The sequence below is a fragment of the Meriones unguiculatus genome, chromosome 1, assembly GCF_030254825.1.
Source record: "Meriones unguiculatus strain TT.TT164.6M chromosome 1, Bangor_MerUng_6.1, whole genome shotgun sequence".
Taxonomy (NCBI): domain Eukaryota; kingdom Metazoa; phylum Chordata; class Mammalia; order Rodentia; family Muridae; genus Meriones; species Meriones unguiculatus.
In genome coordinates this window covers 169,814,233-169,840,855 of record NC_083349.1, presented here as the reverse complement: position 1 = coordinate 169,840,855, position 26,623 = coordinate 169,814,233, and the positions used below count along the sequence as shown (strand labels likewise).

General features: G+C 37.7%; 1 protein-coding gene across 6 annotated transcripts in view; it reads right to left on the bottom strand.

The window, feature by feature from the left end:
• The window catches only part of Arhgap32 (Rho GTPase activating protein 32), a 247,903-nt gene that overhangs the window by 131,705 nt on the left and 89,575 nt on the right, over positions 1-26,623 (bottom strand). For all 6 annotated transcript variants that reach the window (XM_060371387.1, XM_021647027.2, XM_060371383.1 and 3 more), the window contains exon 2: positions 12,161-12,269. In XM_060371387.1, the coding sequence (XP_060227370.1) occupies positions 12,161-12,265 (105 nt within the window). In that variant the 5' untranslated portion in view covers positions 12,266-12,269. The remainder of the gene's footprint in view (positions 1-12,160; positions 12,270-26,623) is intronic.

The window sequence follows — 26,623 nt, the reverse complement described above, 5'->3', positions numbered from 1 at the left end:
ACAGACTGAAAGATTTATGACCCAGCCACCCCACTACAACAAAGAAACTGAGGCCAAGAAAGAAGCAATTTACTCAGTTTTAGTCACAATATTTTAACTAAATATTGTGGCAAGTAATTTGGGACTCTCCACAACCTTTAGTTGGCAATTCTCTGTGTTACGAACAAAAAGAAAAACTTATCATAAAGTTATTCACTAAGGTAAAAAATATAAAATAAATTTAGGACCCAATTAATGAAAAAAATTATATTCTATTTTATGGGATATTATATAATCATTAAATGTTTAGTACTAGTTTTAAATTTCTTTTTTATTATCTTTAATTATGTTTAAATATGTGAGTGTTTATGTGGAGGTATGTGCAAGTAAGTATGGTACCCTAGAAGGCCAGAGGCCTTGGATCCCCTTAGACTGGAATTACAGACAATTGTGAGCCACCATATGGTGCTGGGAGGCTAACTCAGGTCCTGTGTAAAAGCAGCAAGTGCTCTTAACTGCTGAGCCATCTTTCTGGCCCCATTGTACTGTTTTTGTGTTAACAACAGCAACATACTAAATACATAAATTAACCCAAATCAACTGGTTTCATGAATATTGATGGATTTAAAATTTTGCACTATCGGCTGGGCATGGTGGTGCATGCCTGTAGTCCCAGCACTCTGAGAGGCTGAGGAAGGTAGATCTCTGTGAGTTCAAGCTCAGCCTAGTGTACAAATCAAGCTAAGGCTACACAGAGAAGTCCTGTCTTGAAAAAACAAAACCAAAACAAACAACAAAATGATGGGCATGGTGGCAACGGACTTTAATCCCAGCACTCTGGAGAGCAGAGGCTGAAGCTGGTGGATCTATCTCTTTAAGTTCGAGACCAGCCTGGTCTACAAAGTGAGTCCAGGACAGACAGGATTATGCTAAGAAGAGAAACCTTGTCTCAAATAAATAAATAAATAAATAAACAAGCAAACAAACAAACAAATTTTAAAGCACTATCTATTTTTAGCAACTAATATTATCAAATATGGTAAATACATTATGATATATAAAAGCCAAAGAAAATATGGTAAACATTGCTATAGGTAAAAATCTAAACCAAGGCCTCTACCTATTTCTCCATTACTTCATCTATCTGGGCACTTCAGTGAAGTGTCTGCAGATGAAATTAAAGGCTCAGATAAGTCAGTCTTAAAACACCAGCTATATCTGGGACAGCAATCCTTGAGTAGAATTTTTGTCAAGCTAGGAACAGAAAACAAAGTCAAAGAAGACTGCTGCTGGCTTTGAAGGCTAAATGGGTTACAGGAGAGTAACTCAGGTCACTTACAAAAGCAGATAGGTAGGTTCCTCTCTGACAGTCAGGGAGGAAACACAGACCTCGGGCCTAGGACCACAAGGAACTACCTTCTGCCCACCGCCAGAATGAGGCAGGAAGCCGACTGCTCCATGGCATCTCCGGATTAGAGCTCAGCCCGGTTGGTGCTGCTTTCTGTGTTATGAGACCCAAAGCAGAAAACATTCCACCTGCCCAACTTCCAGAACAAGAAATGATGCCAACTATTTTCAACCCCTAAGCTTGTGATAAAACTGTCTGAAAGTAAGTTAGCAAATCAGGTCACATGTTGCCATTTTCCACTCTTCCTCTCCCAAGATTCAGTTTGTTAAGCTTTGTTTCCTGTATTTAGCACTAGGAGGGTACAGCCACCTTTGCACTAATATCATAAATGTTATTTCTTGATAATGATCAAAAATACATTCCTGACTAAATTATAGATAAAATGAAAAATCTTTTATATCTTTAACTGTTGAAAAATAGTAAACAAAATTCTAAGATGTGTCTCAGTGTGACAAAACTATACCTATCTAACCACCCCAAGGGCTGTGCTGGCTAACTCTGTGTCAGCTTGAACAAGCTACACTCATATGAGAGGAGGTAATCCTAATAGAGAAACTACCTCCCCATAAAACTGGGCTGTAGGCAAAACTGTAGAGTATTTTCCTAATGTCATTGATGAGGGAGGGCCCAGTCCATCATGGGGGTCCCATCTCTGGGCCAGGGGTCCGGTGTTCTATAAGGAAGCAGGCTGTAAAAGCCATGTGGAACAAGCCAGTAAGCAGCTCCCTCTGCTTAATGGCCTCTGCATCAGATCTTGCCTCCAGGTTCCTGCCCTGCTTGAGGTCCTGTCCTGACTTCCTTTGATAACAAACTGTTACATAGAACTGTGAGTGAAATAAACCTTCTCCCCAAGTTGCTTTTGGTCATGGTGTTTTATCAGAACAACAGTAACCCTAGGGGCACATGTCTACTGTGTTCCCAGTATTCAGGAAGCTGAATTAGAAGGAAGGATCATGAGATGGAGGGCAAACTGGGCTATACAGCAAGAACCAATCTATAGTGGTTTGAATGAGTGATAACCCCATACACTCAGGCATTTGACATATGGTCCCAAATTGGCAAGACTATTTAGGGGGATTATATAACCTTTAGGGGGTGTGGCACTGCTCAAGGAAATAGGTCACTGGGGCAAGGTTTGAGGCTTATAGTCTTGTCCCACTTCCAGTTCACACTCTCAGCTTCTTATGTGATTAAATGTGCTCATTGAGCTAGCTTCCTGTCCTAACTGCCTGCTGCCATACCTTGTCATTATAGACTCCCTCTCTGGAACCACAGAGAAAACCTTTCCTCTGTAGGATGCTTTTGGTAATGCTGTTTTCTCACAGCAACAAAGTAACTAATTCACTGTCCCAAAAAGATTTAAAAAAAATTTTTAAACCCACAAAGTTCTATCTATACCTAGAGACTCAACTAGATAAATGCGGCTTTAAAATAAAATTTATGCTATCAAGAAAAGACAAGGAGAAGGGATGGAGAGATGGCCCAGTGGACAAAAGAGCATTGTCTGCGCTTCCAGAGTTCCTGCGTTCAATTCCCAGCAACCACATAGTGATTTACAACCATCTATACTAGGATCTGATGCCCTCTTCTGGCATGCAGGTGTACATGCAGATAGAGCGCTCAAGTAAAATAAATAAATCTTAAAAAAAAAAAAAGACAATAGCAACATATGTAAAATACCTATGAAATGACCTGTTTATAGATGCCTTTGAGGATATCTTTAGTCAAATATTGTCCCATTTCTGACAAAGGAGATAATAAGGAAAAATCTAATAATTATTCCAATACCTTAAAAAATAAACATATTAAACCTAGAGTATATTATGGTGACACCATTAAAAATTATGCATCCTTAATGGATGTTACCACAAAAAGAATAATTTAATACATTTTGAATGTTTTCAGAAGAACTTGTATACAAAATATACATATTTAACAAAAACAGACAACACAACAGTAATAATTTTCTTCACCTATTCAAGATCCTTCACAATTTTAGATTCTCCAGGAAAATTATCCCCATATAGTTTGGACAAAAGAAACAGATTTTTCTAAGTCTAAATATCATGAGTTCATGTGAAAGTCTCCAAAAAACAGCCACATGTACTTAAAAGATATACACACTAAGTGAATGTTGCCTAGAGTTCCCTCCTAAAATTCCTTTTAGCATTACTGAGTGACTCACATCTGATAACCACTAGCTTATCTACTGAATTCATTAACATGAAAATCTCAACAGGTGTGGTAAACAGAGTGAGTTCCGGGGAGGGAGGGAGGAAAAAAGGAAGGAAAAATCTAGAGCTCTGTCAGATAAATAATGATTAACAGGTGTGTTTTCTAATGTCTGGACTGCACAGATTGGATTCAGCAATACACCAGCTAATAAATTAACAAGAATCATCAACAGAAATCAAAGAAGGCTGCAGGCAGATTTAAGGCCCTGAACAATTTTCAAGCTATACAAATAGCCTTAAGTAAAATAGACTGCAACTTCAGTTCAATTAGCTATTTCTGACTAACAATAAAAGAATGAGAACAGCAGAGCAAAGGAGCCATGACAGCTGAAAGTGATGATAAAGCTGGTTAAGGGAGTTGCCTTAACTTTCACTTCAACTAGAAACATCTCAGAGAACCAATTAACAGCAGGGGGAATTATGCAAAGGCAAAATTTAAAACAACTTTAAAAAATTATTAGCAAGTACCATTAGGATAATTATCAAACTCCTCTGCTAAGCAACAGCTATTTAATCAACCTAAATTGGCACTTTTACATATTAGCAAATTTAAGCTCTTTTATAACTGAGAGTCATCTTCTCCATCTCTTTTTACATCACCCCATTTGCCTAATAGTTGTTTAAAATAATTCTGCTTCTTCAGATATACTTGGTCCCAATAATACATATAAGTTTATCGTGCATTTTATAAAAGGCTCTAGGAAAATCTAAGAACAGTATACTACTACCTTTACAGGTATTTTTTACTGAAAACTTACTATGCCTGGCATAGAAGACAAAGCAGTAACTAACCATAATTGAAGGAGCTACTCACATAGCTCACACTACAATGGTGAAAAAAATGATCACATAAAATTTCTGTACTTGTAGGTAATACAGAGAAAATTAGAACAGACTAGGAAACAGAGAGGAGTGCATGGTGCTAAGATGGTTACATGCAAATAGAGACTTAACTAAAAATGGTGAAGCGAGCCTTGCAATTCTATGGGGAAAAAGCCCTTTGGGGGCGAAGGAACACAAACAGGTACGGGCACACAGAGGCAATATATACATGTAATCTATCACTCATTTTTGGTATTTCTAATACTCAACATAAAATAATATTAAAATTCTACTGTGGTGGCACCAAAATGATGAAGGAGCCCAAGTATGATGGTGTAGATGTTTTTTTTTTTTTTCAATGCAGTTTATTCAGGAACCTTGAACAATCCTCGGACCCTGGGGAAAGCCAGCCCACAGCTTAAATAGCCTCTGGGTAGCCAACCCAGGCGTGCCACATATGCAATGCAGATAGGTCCACATACATGGAAGCAAGCCAGATCCTCAGCCTTAGCCAAATGTGGAATTGTTCCTGACAGAGAGCACTCACCATCAGGAAGGTGGAAGGCGGAAACCAGCTCCATCTTTAAGGCATAGCATTCCGCAGCTCTCTACAGTTCCCCCTTTTTGTATTAGAGGTGTAGATGGTTTTAGTCCAAGGTGTGAGCATGCCTGAGAATTGTCTCAGAGTCAGTGAATGGACAATACGATTAAGTACGAAAGGACTTTAAGTCATCTCACTCATAACAGTACAAAGTTTTGAAAATTGATGATAAAATAAAGTTGTGGTTTAACATAAACAATAAAGCTGGAAAAGGGAAGGCTCTTGCAAGGAGTCCCAAAGAAGACATGTGTAGTTCATGATGCTCAAATGCTTTTTGGGGTAAGGGCAAGGACATGGAGGCCAGATGTGCTGTAATGGCAGTGAAGAATGAGGAAGAAACAAACATAACAAAAAGCATGGTGCCACAGATGCCAACATTTATAGTGGAAAGGGAGCATGGCTGAAGCTGAATGTAAGCTTGCAGGCATGTGAGCTATGTGTCTTTAAGTGATGGAGGGGTAGGAGCTCACTCATGCAGAATTGACAATATAACACACTGACTGTTTTTCTTAGTTTTAAAAACCGTGAAATTCCAGAAAATTAAATTCTGTCTTGTTTTCAGGGATATAGCTGTCAATAATTTTATTTGCTCCAACATGAACTGACCTGCTTTTAGCCAAGTGCTGACAACATACTAATTTTAATGACTGAAAAGTAAACTTAAGTGAAAAAAAAATGTTCCTAACAAAAAGCATTAAAACAGCATGCTCATCAAAATTCACACTGCTGCTTGGCATGCTCCAAGCTGCACTATTAAATCACAGCAGCAATTCAATTCCCAAGTGCACTGAATCATTATGTTTTTAAAATACTAATAGTTACACACTATTTGAGTATTTCTAATACTGAACAAAAAATGAGTAAGAGAATGAATGCAGGAACATCAGTGTGAAGCTCAGGGTGGTTTTAGTCCAAAATTGGCACAGAAAAACCCCCACTGCACACACTTCCACATAAATACACACATAGAGACACAGACACAGACAGATACACACTACATACTTCAGCTGTTTTATGTGTTTAAAAAACCCTAATATGCAATACTAAATAATCTCAATGTTAATTATTTGTAGTAATTTAGAAAAGTTCTATTTCTTCATTAGATTTATTTTTTGTTTAGTTCACTGATTTTTGTTTTATCTTATTTTAAGAAGTGGGTTTTACTATGTTCCCAATGCTGGCCCCAATATCCTAGGCTCAAGCAAACTACCCAAGTCAGTCTCCCAGCTTGCTGAGACTACAGGCACTATGTCTAGATTAGATTTTTGATTTGTTAGAAGGGTTACATGTATGTGTGTGTGCATGCGCACGTGTGTGCACTGGCACTTGTACACATGTATAGAAGCCAGATGATAATATCAGTTGTCTGCCTCAGTTGTTCTCTACCTTATCTTCTTTGAAACAAGATGTCTCACTAAACCCAGAGCTCACTGAACCCAGAGCTCAGCTATTTGGCTAGACCGGTGTGCCATCAAAGCAGTCTTTTAATGCCTCCTAAGAGCTGGGTGTGCAGAACAGAGAAGTCCTGATTAAATTGTTGACATGAGTGGGGCCAGGTCAAGGACACCTATGCCTCAGATTCTAGGGATGGAGAGGACTTCCACTGGTCAGAGTATGAAAGTGCAGGAAAGGTTGACCTTCAGCTAAAAACAGTACAAAAAGCTCCTACTGCAGCTTCCTCTTCCAGGATGACTGACGGTCTATACCCTCCTGAGACTGCTCCCAGGCAGAAAGCCCCTTACCAAGAATAACTAACACAGCTCCTCCCAGGTTACCATGCTGTGATACAAAGTGATTATAAGGGCTAAAGGTGCATCTCCGTGGGAGCACACAGCTCCCTAGATCCCATACTCAAGTTCCCTGTATCTTAAGTGCCTCCTTTCCTGTGCTCCCAGTCAAATGCCCAGGACCCAGCAACACAGGCTTCAGCAACTCGGGTTACAAGCAAGCATGACTGCACCTAGATTTTTACATGGGTGCATGGATCCACCTCAGGTCCTCAAGATGATGTGGCAAGTACATTACCAGGAGAACCATCTCCACAGCCCTCGGGACTGGATTTTTCAAAATAATGATTTTTGTTAGCAATCTGTGAAGCTAATCACATCAGAAGCAGGCCACTAATTTAGAGTTTTAATATAGTTTTGTTTTTTTAAAATATCATTATATAAAATCCTTTAAATGTAACAGTTCATAAATTTCTAGATCTATTTAAATGTTGATAAAAAGCTAACTTTCTCTCTGTACCATGCAAATCAACATTTAAACCCATTAATTTCTACATTACCTCAAAAACTAATTAAGTGGAAATGTTTTAGAGAAAGTTTTTAAAAGGCTTATCTTTTTAAAAGGTTTATCTAAATATTTTTTTTTCTCAAAGTGGTATTTCATTTGATTAGTTACTGAGAAAAAGCAGTGCAAGGTTCATATTCATTCAGAATTTAAAATTAACATAAATCTCTAGAGAAATGTTAGTAAATACTTGCTCATATTTCATCCCTGTATTTTGTATTTCTTTTGTTTTAAACTTTTAGATTTATTTATCTTTAAGTGTATGAATGTTTTGCCAGCATGTATGCCTACGCACAGTGTACATGTCTGGTGCCCTTTGAGATCCAAAGAGGGTGTAAGATCTCCTGGAACTGGAGTTACAGATGATTCTGAACCACTCTGTGGGTGCTGGAAACTAAATGTCCTCTAGAAGAATAAATAGTAAGTGCTCTTAACCACTAAGCCATCTCTCCAGCCCCCATTCTGTTTTCTTGGCATGGGATCTTTTGTAACTCAGGCTGGCCTCTAACTTGCTCATAGCTGAAGACCTTGAACGTCTAATCCTCTTGCCTCTATTTTGGTAATCCTGGGATTACAGTGGGAGTCTCCACACCTAGATTTATGTGGTCCTAGGTATCAAGCTCCAGGCTTGATACATGCTAGGCAAGCATGTTACCAACTAAACTTCACCCCCTCAAGGATCCCTGTAAACTTTTATAATTCAGAAATTTAGTATTTATTGAATGTGATTTTTTTTGACTGTGATGTTTTTAATGGAAGAGTTATATGGCACCTGACCTCAAGAAACTTATACATGAGAAAATTAAGGATACAAAACAAGATTATAATGAGAAACTGATATAAGTGATATAAAAATATTTTCCACATGTGCTCAGATAAATTAAATCTAAAGACAGAATTCAGTAATTTCTGTGCTTATTGAATGTACTTTAAAACAAAGTGAATGGAACACTACAAAAAATACTAATATTGTCTTTCTATTCACAAATTCAATGTAGATTTATTGGAAGTTATAAGGAAGAATTATAAAACACAAAAATGGGCAAACAAATTACTAAATATCCTTTCAATGAAATGCTGGCGCCTGCAGGAATTACTTTAATTAGTAATAGTATTGATTTTTTTTTAACTATTGTAAACTTGGTAAAGATGGAAGTCAATTTACAGAAAACTGAGAGTAATTCCAATAGTCTTGAGTCAAAAGAGATACAAATCATGTCCACCGGACTAGAACAATTTGCATACACTTGCATGAACTTTAGCGACACAGGTCTATAAATGAAGTGTTTTGGATCTCTGAAGCAGTTTAAGTCAACATGATAGTAAACACGCCAACTTGAAATCTGAGATCTAAAATCAACTGAAAGGCAAGCCTCTGAGCAAAACTGTGAGGATTTTCTTGATTAGGTTACTAACCAGTTTTGGAGTTCATCTACCCCTCACGCTGCTGTGGCTTCACTCTTCACTGACATCTGAATTTCCGTTTGGACTGAACACCAGTGGCTCTCTAGAAATCCCAGCCTTCCAGGCAAAATAAGACAAGCGTCTCCAATAGGAGGGCAGCACATTGTACTACCTTGACGGCACTGTGCAAGCCCCTCTACGAAACCCTCTTTTATCATACATTTGTCATAGCAGCCGTGCTCCTCTAGAGAACTTTAAGATGCTGCTTAAAGGATTCCTTAGTTGAGTTAAATATCTCTTGATATATTCACCCTGCATTTTTGTGAAAGGCTTTTAAAATGAATGTGATCCCCACCCTTCCTCCATAGGACAGATATGCTCACAACTGATTACAGTCACACACTGAGATCAGTAGTACAGAATAGGAATAATACAGCACACTAGGAGAATTAACAAAGAACAATTGTATCTCCAGAAGATTTGGGAAAACCTTTTATCTAGGAGGTTTGTCCAGCCTTTTCATATTATAATATGGCATTGTCATCTACAAAGTTCATACTCAAAATCCATACCATGCAATCAAATTACAGAATGAAAAAAATTACATAATATTCCATAATGGAAACTGGCAAAATGGCTCAGCATATAAAGGCACTTGGTGCCCAACAATGAAAACCTTACAACTTTAATTTGATCCCTGCAACCCATACAAAAGTAGAAGGAAGAAACTGACTTCCACAGTGATATTCTGACTTCCGCATACATCTTTGGCACATGTACCATACACACAGTACACAAGCACACACACACACACACACACACACACACACAGAGAAGTAATAATAAATTTTTAAAATTAAAAAAAAAGTGAATTTGAATATCATACAGTAAAGAACAGAATAGTGTCAACTATTTTTAACCAAATTTGATAGCAAAATATTAATAGTAAACCAAAAACAAATCAATAATGCTAAGCTATGCACGCTTACATTTTTAACTCACAGGAAGACAACTTTCTGAAAAATCAAAAACAAAACACCCTGTAGAACAGCTACATCATCTAGAATTTCGTCACAAAATTACAAGATTGTAACCTAAGCTTTTCTAAGTAGCTCATCTGTTAGCTAAAAGAGGAAAGCTGAATATTGATGGAGTCAAATCAAATTATGATTGACTGTAACAGCTCAAGAAATTCATCTAGAAAATACACACTGGCTTAATTTCATTGAGGGAAAATAGTTGTTTCAAGAGTTGAGATAATATCAGTATGATAAAACAGGATCAGATGAATGGGAAGGAGGTCCCCCCTATCAGTGGACTTGGAAAGGGGCACGGTGGAGATGAGGGAGAGAGGGAGGGACTGGGAGGGAATGAGGGATCAGGACACGGCTGGGATACAGAGTTAATAAAATGTAACTGATAAAAAAAAATAAAAAATTAAAAAAAGAGATAATATCAGTAATTGGCTAAGTATAAAAAAATGCAAACTGTGTTCTGTCCCTCTTGGTTAAGTATAGCCAATATATCTCAGATGCTACTGAGTTTTGAGAAGAGTCTTGGCTCCTAGTAGGGATATGTCTGGGACATCTACAGGACAGAATGCTCACAAATAACTTAAACAAGCATTAATTCAGTACAACCCAAAGTAAAACTTACTAAGATATAGTAAACTGATTTGGGCAGAAATATGTGTGTGTAGCAGAAAAAGACTTGATTGGACATATTTCAACCTCTATTACAGACCACTAAAATGCTTTGGTAACTTACTTTTGTGACTTATTTTTGATATTCTAAAGGAATGGAACTTAAAATTATAAGGCATAGCATAGTTTATAAAGTCATTTGAAAGGCTAGTATTCTTAGTCCACATATATATATACAAGCTATTGTGTCTACTTCTCCCAAGCTATCAAATATTAAGACTGGAGATTTTCTTTCCCATGCAAGTTTGCAATGAACTTAATTTTCAGTCTCAAACTCCGGGCTCAGGGCAGTGTCACTCAGACTACAATGCATGTGCAAGGTGAGTTCCCATATACAAACGTCATTTAACTGCGTAAGGAGGGGCTTCCAACTAATTTTCATGGAGAAGTCATTAATATGCAATACAACAAAATACTAAAAGGCAAATACAAATAAATTATAATAACTATGAATCCAAGTAACAAAAGTTGACCAATTAAGATCACATGTTTGGAGTTTAAGATACAGTTCGGTGGTAGAGTGCATGCACAAAGCCCTAGGTTTTCAATCCACAGTTTTCAAGACCATTATGTTTGTGACCTGATATCAATAGTTGCACACCTATCTGAATGAAGAAACCTTTTACAAACTGAATTTCTGAATTCCCATAGAACACCACTGAGAGATGAATGTTTATAATACATTTTAATAACAGGAAATACTAACTTTGAACTACAATTAAAAATAGTATTTTAGCTCATAAAAAAGAATTTCATTATTTTTACTAATAGACCCAAATTACAATTGTTTTAAATAAATTAAATGAGTAGCTGAAACTTATCTTCTGGAAAACTATACTGATGATTTTGGAATTCTTTCTGAACTAAAATGGTTTCCCAGCAACTAAGTAAACTCCATTCTTCAGGTTAATCAGTTCAAAAGCATGAAGGCATCTTTGACATCTCTAGCTCAAACTCATTAGTAAAATTCATTCATTTTAATCTATAAAAATTAGAACTATACTCTAACCAGTTCTTACTATATCTGCTACTATACTGCTCAGGACATACCGTCACTTCTGGTTTACCAGAGCAGCCCCTCACTGGTCTCCTGGCTTACTGGAGCACTCCCTCACTGGTCTCCTGGATTACAGAACACTTCCGCATTGGTCTCCAGACTTCCTCTTTTGCTTCTTACTACCTACTAGCAATCTGGACTTTCTTTCAAATGTCAAGCCAGATCCTGTCACTCCTCAGGCAGAAGTCCTTCAGTGGTCTCCAACCCCACTCAGTATACAAAGCCATAGCCCTTGTCGTTGGATCACAAGAAAGCACATCATCTGCTCTGACTGGTCTCATTTCTTCCCCCAGCTCACTTAATTTGAGCCACACTATTTGTGTTTTTTAATCCTAAGACATAAACATTATTTAACTTGTTCTTCCACAGCTTAATGTGTTCCCACATAAACATACTACTTGCTCCTTCACATTCTTCAGTGTCTGTTTATATTTCACCTTCTCACAAAGGCCATGTGTGGCATTCTCATACAACCAGCAATTGTTATTTCTTACTGTATTCTACCTCTCTACCCATAGCATCTAAAACACTATCTGAAAATATCTACTCAATAAACATACAAAGCAACACAAAATACTGTAGTGTTTCCTGTGAGTAATGCTGCTTCAGTCATTTTTACTTATGTAACTACTTACATACATACATATACAACTGATTTACCATTGCGCTAAGTGTTTCTTCCCAATCGGGCCGCTCTCGAGGGTGAACATTTCTATGTAGCTCTGGAACAAAATCATCCTCTTCAGAATGTATTGAGGACTTCATCTTCCTAGAGAGAAAAACATGAGAGACTTCTGTAAGAATTTCCATCTCTATGAAAACTATTTCAATGAACACAAACCAAAAGGAAAAAAAAAAAACATACACACAGAACAAAATCTATTTTTAATCCAAAGAATTTGAGTGGCTAGCAAGTGATTCTTCATTTCTTCACTGGCTTCCCGAGGTCTACCTTGATATATCAAACACTTCTTACTCCGGAAAATAACTGTAATAATTATTATACAAGGCCTGATTACATCGATCCAACATAAAGTGAACCTTGAAGATGACCTGTTACAGGAATCATTATTTCTGAAATAGTACCGACACACCTGTGCTATGCGCAGTGGTAGAGTGCTTGCTGCACAAGCATGAGGACCTGATGCACAGATTCCGAGTAACCAAATAAAAACCAAATTGTGGTAGTACATGCCTCTACTCCTGGCACTCGGGAGTCCTGGGAGCTTGCTGGCCAGGCTAGCTGCATCAATGATCTTCAGGTTCACTGAAAAGAGGGGAGAGGGGATGGAGAACAACTGAGGAAGATATGACTCTGGGCTCTGACCTCCACATGAGTATGTACACATGTGAGCACTCATGAACAGATATACATATACGAAACTTCAGGATGAAGAATAGGTAACTTTTAGTTCCAATTTATGGAACAGAATACATGCAACTAGCACCATCAACAAGCGCCAATAAGAGCAGTTATGAATGCTACGCAAAACACATCAACACACATGTCTGAAGAAATGTAGGATTTCCAAGACTACAATCTTGGAGAGCAAGAAAAGCCCAATAAAATGAATTATGCATTTAGCCATTTAAGATTTTTTTCCAAACAATTTTAGAAAAACTACCCCCACATACTACTACCGTCTTTAGGTTGGTTTACTAGGTAAAGGTTTTAGACTGTGTTTACCTAAACTAATTGGGCTTTAACTAATACACACACACACAAACACACACAGAGCAACCTAGCAATGCTGAAGAGACCGAGTAAACAAAATGGTATTGCCAAGTGTTCTATACTCTCAACTGAGACTCAAGGAAAGTCATGTCTCAGAACTGAATTCCCAAGGACAAAAGTAACACTAAGGTTATAACGAAGTCACACAGGGTCAGAATTACTAGGAAAAATACTAATTCAGTTTAGAAAATTAAAAAACAAAACAAAAAGAAGATTCTTTGCAAATTTCCCATCTAGATTACGATATCCAATAAACATTAGGATTAAAAAAAAAAAAGGAAAGAAAATGTCAAGGCAAACTCTCATCTAATTCAGATTTGTAAATTATCAAGAAGAACAAAGAGCGATGGTCCATTTGTGGATTCTGTAAGCAGGAATCTGATAGAGGAATCTGTAAGCAGCATCACAACCAGCCTCACAAAAAATGGCAACTAAAGGGCCACTGAGATGACTTAGTGGGAAAATACACTTCCCACCAAGCCCAATGATTAGAGTTTCATCTCCCAGACCCACATGGCACAAGGAAATATACTCCACACATGCACTGTCCACCCACACACATACAATAAACCAATAAATGTAATTTAAAATTATAGAAGTTTTAAAAATAGATAATCTACAAAACTGAAACTTTCCTAGAATGCATAAGATTAAAACAAGAAAAGAAAAGAAAAAGAAACTCAGGGCAGGCAAGGAGGGTAAACTCTAGAGAGATGAAAAACATGGGCTTTTCTGAGATGAAATAGATCACAAGCAATTAATTGCCTGGGGCCAATCAAAAGAAAAAGAAAAGACACAAGCTGATAAGAGGCATTTGGTTAATTTTTTATTAAGTTGCTTAAAATATTTATGACTAATATGTTCAATGAAATAAAAGAAAAATAGATAAAAGTGAAGATTTCAGCAGAGAATTGGAGAATTGAGACGCTAATGCTAACTCAAAGACTAAGAAATAGATCTGCATTTACAAATTCACTAGATATGGGCTAGAGAGATGGGTCAGTAGATAAAGGTGCTTGCTGCTGTGCCTTATGCCTGGGTTTGACCCCAGAATTCTCATGGTGGAAGGAGAGAATCAGTTCCTGAACATTGTGCTCAGACCTCCAACCGTGGAAAGCATGTGTGTGAACAGTAAGAAAATAAGTGTAGAACAAAAGCAAGAGATAGTTTGAAAATTTTAAAAAGGAATACACTAAATATGTGTAATTTACCAATGAACTTGACTAAACCAGAAAACAATCATCAACCGTGAAAGCACATAAAAAGAAAAAAAATCAATAACACAAAAATGTCAAATAACATAAATTCACATATTTCTGATGACTTAAAAACAGTAAATGATGAAAAAGAAAAACAAACAAAACCAGTATTATTAAAACTATGTCTGAAAAACTTTTAAAACTAATAAAAGGCATCAAGCTACCAACTCAAGGAATTTCTACAAATCTAAAGCCAGAGTTTATATTGAGATGTGTATTTGTTTATGTGTGGGTATTTTGCTGTATGTATGAGTATGCATGTAGTACCTGTGGCTTGCCTGTATGTGTGAGTGCACACCATGTGCATGAGGTACCTGTGGAAGCCACAAAAAATATCAGGTCCTCTGGGATTGGTGTTACAGACTGTTGTTAGCCATCATATGAATGCTGGGACTTGAACCTGGGTCCTCTGGAAGACTAGCCAGTGCTTTCAACTACTAAGCCATCTCTTCAGCCCTCAAGCAGAATTTTTAAAAACAAACTACAAAAACTAAAATCCAATAAGAAACTCAAAGTCAGTACAAAGGACAAATTGACTTCAAAGAAGCAAAAATAACAAGGCAAAAAGAGAAAGCAAGAACATGAATCATTGTCATAATAAAGGAAAAACACTATAACCTAGAATCTTCTATCTTTCAAAAGTAACCATTTTTTAAAAAGCAGGTAAAATAAGTCATTTTCAAAACAATGAATTTACCAAAAGAAAAACAAAGGCAGAGATTTAAGAACTACAAAAACATTGGAAAATATAAGATTGACAGAATGATGGATGTAGAATGCACACTGTAATCACAGAACTTGGAAGTCAAGACCATCCTGCACTACAAGCTGACTTTGAGGCCAGCCAGGACTACAAAGTGAGATAACTTAAAAAGCCAATAGTAGTAGCAATGCTTTATGAGGCGTGTGTGCATGTGTGCATGTCCACAGATATTATACATATATATAAATACAAATACATAAAAAATACCTCTGGACTTGTCTATGAGAGTTTCTAAACTAGGTTAACTAAGTTGCAAAGAGCCATCTTAAAAATAGGCCGTATCCAAATGGTGGGATGTAGAAAAGATCATTCTGAGTGAAGTATCCCAGAAGGACAAAGACAAACATGATATATACTCGCTTATATAGACCTACAAGATATAATAAACATAATGAAGTCTATACACCTAAAGGAGATAAACAAGAAAGCAGACACGAAGTAAGATGATCAGTCCTCACTTAGAAAGACAAATGAGATGTGCATTGGACATATGACAGGAGTCTACCACAGAAGGCATCTGAAAGACCCTACCAAGCAGCATTTCAAAACAGATACTAAGACTCATAACCAAACCTTCGGCAGAAGGAGAGTTAGTATGACAGGGAAAGGATAGGAGCCCCACAAGGAACAAATATATCTGGGCACAGGGTTTTTTTTCTGAAACTGTTTCTCCAACCAAGGACCATGTATGGATATAACCCAGAACCTTTACTTGGACGAAGCTCGTGGTAGCTCAATAACCAATTGGTTTCCCATAGTAAGGGGAACAGGGACTATCTCTGACAGGAACTCAATGGCAGGCTCTTTGACTCCCCACCCCCCAAGGGAGGAACAGTTCTGCTAGGACACAGAGGAGGACTTTGCAGCCAGCCCTGAAGATACCTGATAAAATAGGGCCAGACGAAAGGGGAGGAGGTCCTCCCCAATCCGTGAACTTGGAAAGGGGCAGGGAGAAGCTGAGGGAGGGTGGGTGGGATTGGGAGGGAATAAGGGATCGGGATACAGCTGGGATACAGAGTTAATAAAATGTAACTAATAATAACAAACAATTAAAAAAAATTTAAAAAAAATAGGCCGTATCATTCTATGGGCTGAGGTCTTAGACTTGCTAAAAAGGAGAAAGTGAGCAGAGCACCAGCAATCACCACTCTGCTTCTGACTGCAGATGCAATGTGACAGCCACCTTAAGCTCCTGCTTCATGACTTCTCTGCCTCCATGGACTATGTACCTTGAACCATGAGACAAAGTAAGTTCTTCCTTCCTTATGTTGCTCTTGGACTTTTGGAAGGATCAGAAGTGTATGGTCATCCTCAGTTACAAAGCAAGTTTGAGGCAAGATGAATAAATCAGACTCAGAAAAAGGTGTTGAGAATAAAACATATATACAAAGGGGAAAAAACAAGTAAGAAGTTGGTTCTTCTTCAATATGTAGCAACCTAGGAAAGAAGAGAGATGAAGGGAGGGAGGGGGGTCAGAGAACACATTGAATAATGAAAGGGGAACCAACCATAACTGGAATTCAAATGGCAATATAAAGATTCTGAGGATTGTAAACAATTTTATCTCAATGCAATTAGAAACTAATTTAAATGAACATTTCAACTCCCTGAAGCATATAATTCATCAGTACTTAAGAAAAACTTAAAAACATTCAAAAATAATCTTAGCTGTAAAACGAGTTAAATCTGTAAGAAAATTCATGTGGACTCATTGGTGTCCACATTTATTTTCAAGCACTGAAGGAATAAATAATAGCACTTACATACATATATTCTTCCAGATTATAAAAATAAACCCTTCTCAGCACATTCAATGAGCCAACCAAGTCTTAAAGCAGATACAACTAAACAAAACCTGACAAAGACATTACTAGAAAAGAAAAAAAAGTGACACCATGAACACAGCTCCAAAAGAGACTAGTGAAAAAGCATGCATGTACAAGCATGCGTGTGTACATGTGCATGCGTGTATACATGTATATGCATCTATAATGTAACTGGCTTAAAATCTAAACTCTATCCATAAAAATGACCACACTCTGAAAGGCAGGAATCATATATAATTCTAACAGTTAACATTTGGTACCTATCAAAAATTTCAAAGAAAGACTTTTTTTTTTCACTTTTTTTATATGAATTACAGTTTATTCACTTTGTATCCCAGCTGTAGCCCCCTCCCTGATACCTTCCCAATCCCACCCTCCTTCCCACTTCTCCACCCATGCCTCTCTCAAAGTCCACTGATAGGGGAGATCCTCCTCCCCTTCCATCTGACCCTAGTTTATCAGGTCTCATCAGGACTGGCTGCATTGTCCTCTGTGTCCTGGCATGGCTGCTGCCCCATCAGGCGGAGGTGATCAAAGAGCAGGCCAATCAGTTCATGTCAGAGACAGTTCCTTTTCCTATTACTAGGACACCCACTTGAAGACTGAGCTACCATGGGTACATCTGTGCAGGGGTTCTAGGTTATGAATGATCCTTGGTTGCAGTATCAGTCTCAGAAAAGACCCCTGTGCCCATATTTTTTGGTTCTGTTGCTTTCCCTGTGGAGCTTCTGTTCCCTCCAGGTCTTTATATCTCCCCCTTCTTTCATAAGATTCCCTGCACTCTGCCCAAAGTTTGGTTATGAACCTCAGCATCTGCTTTGATACCCTGCTGGGTAGAGTCTTTCAGAGGCCGTCTGTGGTAGGCTCCTGTCCTGTTTCCTGTTTTCGCCTTCTTCCAATGTCCATCCCATTTGCCTAGGAAAGCCTACTTTAAAGAACACAGCTAATATAATTCTTAAAGGTGAATTAGGAATGCTTTCCTGGTAAGAGTATGAGAAGCAGAAGAATGTCTCTAGCAAAGGTATCTGAGGCCCTATTCAGTTGTTGCTGCTTTTTTTTTTTTTTCAAATTACAAAAAGAAAAATAACATAAAACTGGAAAAAGAAACAATAAAAGGCCAGGCAGTGGTGGCATATGGCTTTAATCAAGGCTAGCCTGGTCTACAGAGCAAGTTCTAGGACAACTAAGGCTACACTGAGAAAACCTACCTCAAAAAATAAGTAAATGAGGAAGATGGTAATTATTTGATATATGTACAGATAATATGAAAGACTCTACAATTTAGAATTATACTGTAATTTAGTAAAATTCCTGGCTATATGGTCAGTGTGTAAAAATAAGTCTATTTATATATAACACTGTATGTGTACAATTATTTATGTCCAGAATGTAACTAACATACATATTTTGTACTATATTTCATAAAATAGGATGCTAGGAAATGAGAATTAGCATTGCTATTTGGAGCAAATCAATAAATTTCACAAACATTCAGCAACAAAAGCTACCATCCATTATATGATACAGGATTGTATTCAGGTGAAGTTAAAGACGCAACAAAACTCATCTACAATGACAAATAAGAATAAAGAAGGAACAAGAAAATTGTGGAATACTAAAAAAGTTATTTTAATCTGGTTGTGTTTAAATGTGTTTTTGGATGTGTGTGTGTGTGCATGCACCAATCTGCAGACTTTCTATGTGCACATTATCTTGAAATAAAACATAAAATGAGTCTTCTATGAGACTGTTTCTCCAACAAAAGACCACACATAGATGTAACCTAAAACCCCCTGCTTGGATGTAGTCCATGGTAGCTCAGTATCCAAGTGGGTCCCCTAGTATGGGGGACAAGGATTATTTCTGACATAAACTCAGTGTCAAGGGATCTCCCCCTCCCCGCCAAGGGAGGAGCAGCCTTGCTGGGCCACAGATAAGGACATTGCAGCCAGTCCTGAAGATACCTGATAGGCTAGGGTCAGATGGAAGGGGAGGAGGACCTCCCCTATCAGTGGACTTGGAAGAGGGCAGGGAGGAGATAAGGGAGGGAAGGTGGGATTGGGAAGGAAAGAGGGAGGGAGCTACGGTTGGGATACAACTGAATGACCTGTGATTAAAATAAAATAAATTATTAAAGAAAGCATAAAATGAAAGCTCACTCGCAGACAGCAGCATTAATTTAATAAACATAAATTGTGTTTATATATACTGTCTTGTAATAATGAATCAACCTCAAAAAATTGGTATCTCCGTAGTACAATGACTCTTGTTCTGTTTGTAATTATGAACAAGTTTTGTTGTCCACATGTTTGAGTACAGCCCCACCTCAGGTAGAACATCCCAGTGCTAAGAATGTTAACTATGAAACCTAAAAGCCCAAAGCTATCTTCATACATTTCTGTAAAACAACTTTAGTCTTGAACCTGTACATATTCAAAAAAATGCAAAAGTCCTCAAACAGAAAAGCTGTCAGCCAAACTAACTGCCTTGCTGCTGCTTCTCCTGAGAAATAGTCTGTACATCTTTAACACTACTCTATCATGGCAGTTGTGAGATTCAACACACGTCTTCTAAAGATACATAGAATTTTACAATGTCCAGCACCTCAAGAGACTACTCCAGAGCAGATACCTCTTCTTAGGCCTCTGATTAAATTCCAAGCAGCAGCAACAGCAGCAGCAGCATTTTATCTTTCTCATTTCATTTTCCCAATCATTTTTTTTATCTCGTCCTTTACCAAGTGTGGCCCTTGCTCTACTACCACTGAACAAGTAAGTTATTCCCCACTGGTGCCGACAGGGGCCAGAGATTGTCTTAGGCCCTCACCATTTTCTGAAGACAAGAAGGTACAAGGGATAGGTCAAGTGTTCTCTGTCAGAGACAACGGCTAACTTTGGGTTTATAGTCATTATTTGTCTATATGGACAAGAATATACTTCACTTCCACTGGTAAGAACAGCTCTGAGAGACGGCCTTCCGTGAATCTGAGCATCTTGTTGCTTCCAACTGCAGCTGACACAGTAAATGTGAAGCTGTGAGGTTTCTGTATATTCTGTACACCTGCAACTAAGAAAGGATGCAACCTGACATCCTGGTAGGATACAGTAATATCCTATCTTCAGAAGACACTAAAAACCATGGCACCCAAACCTGTAAGGACAGGAGATGTGGCTCAGCAGTTAAGAGCACATGATTTTCTTCTAGACGATCCAGGTTTAGTTCCCAGCACCCACATGACAGATAACAACAATTTGTAATTCTAGTTTTGGGGATCTGATCTCCACAGGCACTGCACGATACAGAGATGCATCCAGGCAAAACACCTATACACATAAACTAAAAATAAATCAATACTTTAAAATATGCAGGAGCTCTGTTCTAATAGTTTATATAGATTAATATATGTTTAAATAAATCTGAAATGCCCAACATTCATGAGAAATTTAAAAATGAAACTTTTAATATTAATAGGGATAGCTATATTGCTAAAGCTAGCTGATGGCAGCTTTTATTCACTACCAACTGAAAATGTCTGATATTTGATAGTCATTACAGTTTTAGCAATAAAAGTTTCCAGTCCTGTTTCTCTCTGCTATCTAACAGTATTATGTGCCGCACCGGCTTGGGGCAGCCCTCTGTACCATCTCTAAGTCTCTCTGTGGATGTGTGTGTGTCTATAGGCTTCTCACCCTATTTCAGTAAGCCTTTTGTTTGCAACTTAGCACTACACTTTCAATTACTGAGGAGTTATTCATAATAGTCAGTTGCACAAATCATCTACTTTTTTCTTTCCTAAATCATTCTATGGCCAGGTGGTGGTGGTGCACACCTTGAATCCCAGCACCTAGGAGGCAGAGGCAGGTGGAGCTCTGTGAGTCCAAGACCAGCCTGGTCTACATAATGAGTTCCAGGACAGCCAGGGCTACACATAGGAACGCTGTCTTGAAAAAAGACAAGCTAAACTACTTAGCCCCAATCTATTTACTTCAACATTGATTCTCCATTTTTAACCATTTTAGTATACTGAATGTACAAATTAGATTGAACTAACACCTTTATGGTATTACAGAGCTTTTTTTCTGAGCAAAGTATATTCTTTATTATTTTCCTGACTTCTTTTATGGTCTTCAGTGAAGTCTTGCATTATGCTGTTGTTTTTTGGTGGCATTTTTAAAAAGGTTTTTAAAGGTCCTGGTTAGGTTGATTTGGGGCATTTCTTTTTAATTTATTACTTTGTTCTTAAATTTTATCTTCTAACTTACTGGTATTTGATAGTATGATATGCTATGATTAGATATTTCACAAAGAGGAAAACTAGAACATATTCCATAACAATCAGCAGACTAAGTGTTCCTGGAAGATCCACTTTCTGGTTTGAAGACAGCAAGGTAGCCATTCATATCCCTAGAAATCCATCATGATGAGCACCAGACCCTTCAGGAAAGTTTCCTATTAAAGATCTTAGGGGACTGGGGCAGGAGGGCAACCTTGGCATTGTGCTAGCATTCTAAGACTACATATAAGCAAAGGAACAAATGTCTTGTTGAAGTCTGTGAAAACTCAGTAAGTTAAACAAAGGAAATGAATCCTTCACAAAGTGGTACAGCTGCAATCAGACTAGAATGATCAACTTCATGATGGTTGGGTAAACCAAAACTCCTGGTTGGTAAACCAAAGTCTCACTTAAGGTAGGGATAAGAATGAAAGGATAAAAAGCAAAAGTTTCCTACAGAATTCTCCTTGCCATGTAGGGAAAAGAGAGCCAAGACAGAAAAAAAACAGAACACTTAAATAGAAGAAATTTTACTTCAAATAATTATAACTGAATGAGAAAAAAGAACACAAATGATTGTCAAAGAGAGCAAACAAGTAGCAGAGCTTCCAAGTGTCTAGGAAGGTTCGCATGTTCTTGTTAGACTTATTTTCTTTTGAAGCACAGTCTATGTAGCCATAACTAGCCTGAACCTTGCTATGTAGAGCTGCCCTCAAACTCACAGAGGTCCCCTTGAGTGCTGGAACGAAAGGTGTATGCTATTTTTAAGAACAAAAAGTTGACCATATTACATTCCTGAGTAAAAGTTTAAGTATGTAAGAGTTTTAATTTAATAAGTGTGAACATGTAATTAACTGAGAAGCTTTGAGCAATGGTTAGGGAAAATCTTATTAGCTTTTCTTCTTCTAAAGGAAGAAGCGTGTGTGTGTGTGCACGTGCATGTATGTTTCTCTGTGGGTGTGGGTATGTGCACACATGCGCATGAGCACATGCATGCTGGGAATAAGCCTATGTATGGCCATACTAGGTAGGCTTTCTAACACTGATCCACATGCTAGCCCAATTTTTTAACTTTAAATATACAACTTGATAAAGCAAGAACTTTAGTCAGGTGTGGTGGCACACGCCTTTAATCCCAGAATTGGGAGGCAGAGGCAAGTGGATCTCTGTGAGTTAAAGGCCGTACTGTCTACAAAGCAAGTCCAGGACAGCCAGGACTTGATACACGAAGAAATATCTTGAAAAAAATAATAATTTTTAAAAATAAAACATGAATCCAAAACTTTTAAACTATTTATACAGTTTTTGTGCTCTAAAGCTTTTTGAACATCAGAAACTTTATGGAGACATGAATATGCCTTTTTTTATGAAAGGCTCATGTTGGGCACCAACCCAAAGGGCTTAATTTTTGAAATACCAAGAAAGTCTTGCACTAGCATGCCTAGAGGTTAGGCCAACGTTTACTTCACAAATCATAACGACTGAATAATGGCTAGTGTCCAACCCTGCATAGGATTTTCTGAGGTTAGGAATGCTTACATCCGACTCTCGTGGCTATTATTCTAACACTGATAAGAGAATGCCCAGGAAAAGTAATATTTAAGATTAAGTGGATATTCTGAGGACCAAACTAAGCTCCAAAGCAATATGATAACTCTTTTTTGAAAGATATGCATATTGGAGCTTTTTGTATGAGATATTAGAAGTGACATGCCTATAAAAAGATATATCATATACAAACTTGAGTGTAAAGCTGTAATTATACTAATGGTTAAACATTAGTATTTTTCTCTCCATCATTCGCAGTTCATAAAAACTGATAGGTCAATCTCAAAATCAAGAGCTTCAGAAACAGGAAAGTCAAAAATAATAAAAACAGAAAATTGTGAAGTATCTTCTAGCCATTAAATTAAATCACTCTGATGTAAAAGAATGAAACACCATTTTCCAGTTCTACTAAACAGTACAGCATCATTCCAAGCAAGGAAGAGACGGGTAGAGCAACCAGAAAGCCAGGAAAGCACAGGAAATACATGTTCCATAATGCTTAAAACCAATGGAGAGCACCCTCCCCCGGCCCATACATTAAGGTGTGTTCATCAAATTGTTCTGCTCAGGTGGAGTAAGAAGTTTCTCTTCTCACTTAAAATAATGGTCTTGAATGCAGATACAAGTAAAGGTGCTTGAGGCTTACGCATTTGTAGGTTACAGGTATATAAATTTTAAGAGGTTAATTATATACTCTATGATCTTTCAAACTGTTTCAAAGTTTATGTCCTATTGCCAGGTTGTCTACGTACCAATAATGTGGTATGAGAGAGACTAAACTTAAAAAACTTTGAGACAGTAGGATGTAGATCAAGATGGCCTCTACTTCACAGTCCTCTTGCCTTGATCTCTCAAATGATGAGATTCTGACAGGTCTGTGCCTCCACACTCAGCTCAAGATTCTGTTACAAACCTTTCTAGCTCCAAATGCCAACAATCTAAAGCCTAAGCATCCTAGCAGTCACATCTTGGGGAGGGAGAGGGCTCAAAGTAGAGGGTTCATGGCTCCACTTTAGTGTTAGCTGCATACATATCTGCGTCACTGATGCACAGAACCACCTCAAAGAAATTTAAAAACTGTATTTCCTGAGAAGTTATTGCTTAAGTAGAGAGTAGCAGATAACACCAGATATATCACCAACATTTTCTACAATGCCAGTCTTTCAGTCATTACACTTGGGCTCAGATCTCTACTGCCTCATGTGGGCTAAGTAAGCTAAGTCATATATCCTCATCTGGAAAATTAAAAAAAAAAACAAAACTATTTTACAAACTTGCTATGCAGTTTAATAGACATACTGTATGTAACATACTTAAACTTCATGTAACAACTCCTAAATAAAGTTTCTCTTTCCTGACAGGATTCAACATTTATATTTTTCTTTTCTGGGTTGTTGTTCCCTTTCCATTTACAGAAAGATACTTTTTTTTTCTTTATTAGTTACACTTTACTCACTTTGTATTCACCCCCTCCCTCCCTCCTCCCATCCTAATCCCTCCCTTCCTCCACCCTCTGCATGCATGCCCCTCCCCAAGTCCCCTGATAGGGGAGGACTTCTTTTCCTTCCTTCTGATCCTAGTCAATTAGGTCTCATCAGGAGTGGCTGCCTGCTCCTCTTCTGTGGCCTGGCAATGCTGCTTCCCCCTCAGGGGGAGGTAATTAAAGAGCAGGCCAATCAGTTCATGTCAGAAACAGTCCCTGTTCCTATTACAATGGAACCCACTTGGATACTGAACTTCCTTGGGCTACATCTGTGCAGGGGTCTTAGGTTATCTCCATGCATAGTCCTTGGTTGGAATACCAGTCTCAGGAAAGACCCCTGTGCTCAGATTTTTTTTGGTTCTGTTGCTCTCCTTATGGAGTTCCTGTCCTCTCCAGATCTTACTGTTTCCCACTTCTTTCCTAAGATTCCCTGCACTCTGCCCAAAGGTTGCCCATAAGTCTCAGTATCTACTTTGATAGTCTGCAGGGCAGAGCTTTTCAGAGGTACTCTGTGTCAGGCTCCTGACTTGTTCCCTCTTTTCTCCTTCTTCTGATGTCCAGCCTCTTTGCCTTTCTGGATAGGAATTGAGCATTTTAGCAAGAGTCCTCCGTCTTGATTAGTTTCTTTAGGTGTACAGATTTTAGTTTTTCAGATTTTAGAAAGATGCTTTTAATGATCACTGAAAATTATTTTATTTTAAGGACTCTAAGGCAGACACAACACAAAATATTAACGTCAAAGAAGCAGAGATCTGAGTAAGTGGTCCTCTGACCTGCCACAATGAAGAGTGAGAAAATCCCACAGTGCTGCCAGAAAAAGTTTGTTTTCTCCCAACAAGTCCAAAGATAAAGGCAAAAGCTAACAAACATTCACTCTTCTCTCAGAGAAAGGTGCCTTCCCTGAAACAGACAGTGGCTGGAGCCACCAGGAACCCACATTCTGGATAAGATTAGCTTGCCCACCCAGGGCACCTCAAGTGACATGATGCCATTCTTTTAAGAAAACATTTAAAACCTAATTTAAATGTGATTAGTGGGAAAAGAATAACATATAATCCTTTACCTTCATCTTATTAGGAGACAGACAGACAGTAAGAAAGAGAAGAGAGACAGACAAACATAGATGGGAGTTATAATCAAGAAAATGGCTTGGATGTAGGTGAATTAGCACAGATTTTAAAGAAACAAATTAGAACTTTGATATACACTTAATTATAAAACTAATCTTAAGAACAACTCTCATACAGCACAGACACTACCACTCGGTTCTCCAGAGTTAGAGCTGACATTTTATCCAACCCTTCACCTACCACACCCACATGCATTTTTCTCCTTGGGGTTTCAGCAGGAACATGCTGTAGATGTTGTGAAAACCTGTGCTGCCTTGTTTCCTCATGCCTTACTGATGAATATGATGAGCAACACTATGTGAAATAGAGCCTTACACACAACTCTTTCTGAAATTTGTAAATAAAATCCCAAAGGCATATTTAGTTTGGAAGATTTACGGTGAAACTCAGATAGGATATACAATTGTAAACAATAACAATTGTTTCATGGTTTCCTAAAACAACACCTACAAGTAGCTCAATTTCTCAAAATGACTATGCTGTTAGCACTCCCCAAGATAAGGGCTCAGCCTTAAATGTCAAAAGAAAACTTTTAGCGGGGAGGGATCTCACTGCTTAAGAATAAATCTAGGATTATTGTATCTAACATACTATAAAATATAAACAAAGTCAGGCCCAAGTTGTTTCTTTCTTTGACAAACAGCACAAAGCAACTAACACAATTAATCAGGTCAGTTTTAATACAAACCAAACAAAACATACACTGGTAAGAAGATACCCAGACCATAAAAAAAGCCATTGGATATGTAACATCTTTACACCTTGAGAAAGATGAGGCTCATACAAATCTGGAAAGCTAAATGAAATTACAGGAGGAGAAAAAAAGAAAAAAGAATGATATGCTAATAAACGCCCAATTTTATAATCTCAACCTTTTTTAAATATACTTCTTTTTTTTTTCAACCCTGGAGCAACAAAATCAATGTGATCTATCAAGAGCTCCTAATATTCAATTGCTTCTTTCCTTAACTAAGACCTTAAAAATAAATTCTAAATAAAGAAATGCTTTAACTTGAGAGACAGAGAGAATGACTACCTGTTTTGAGTGTTAAACATAAAGACTGTATCTGATGAAATGATATACTAACCTGCCTAAGGACACATAG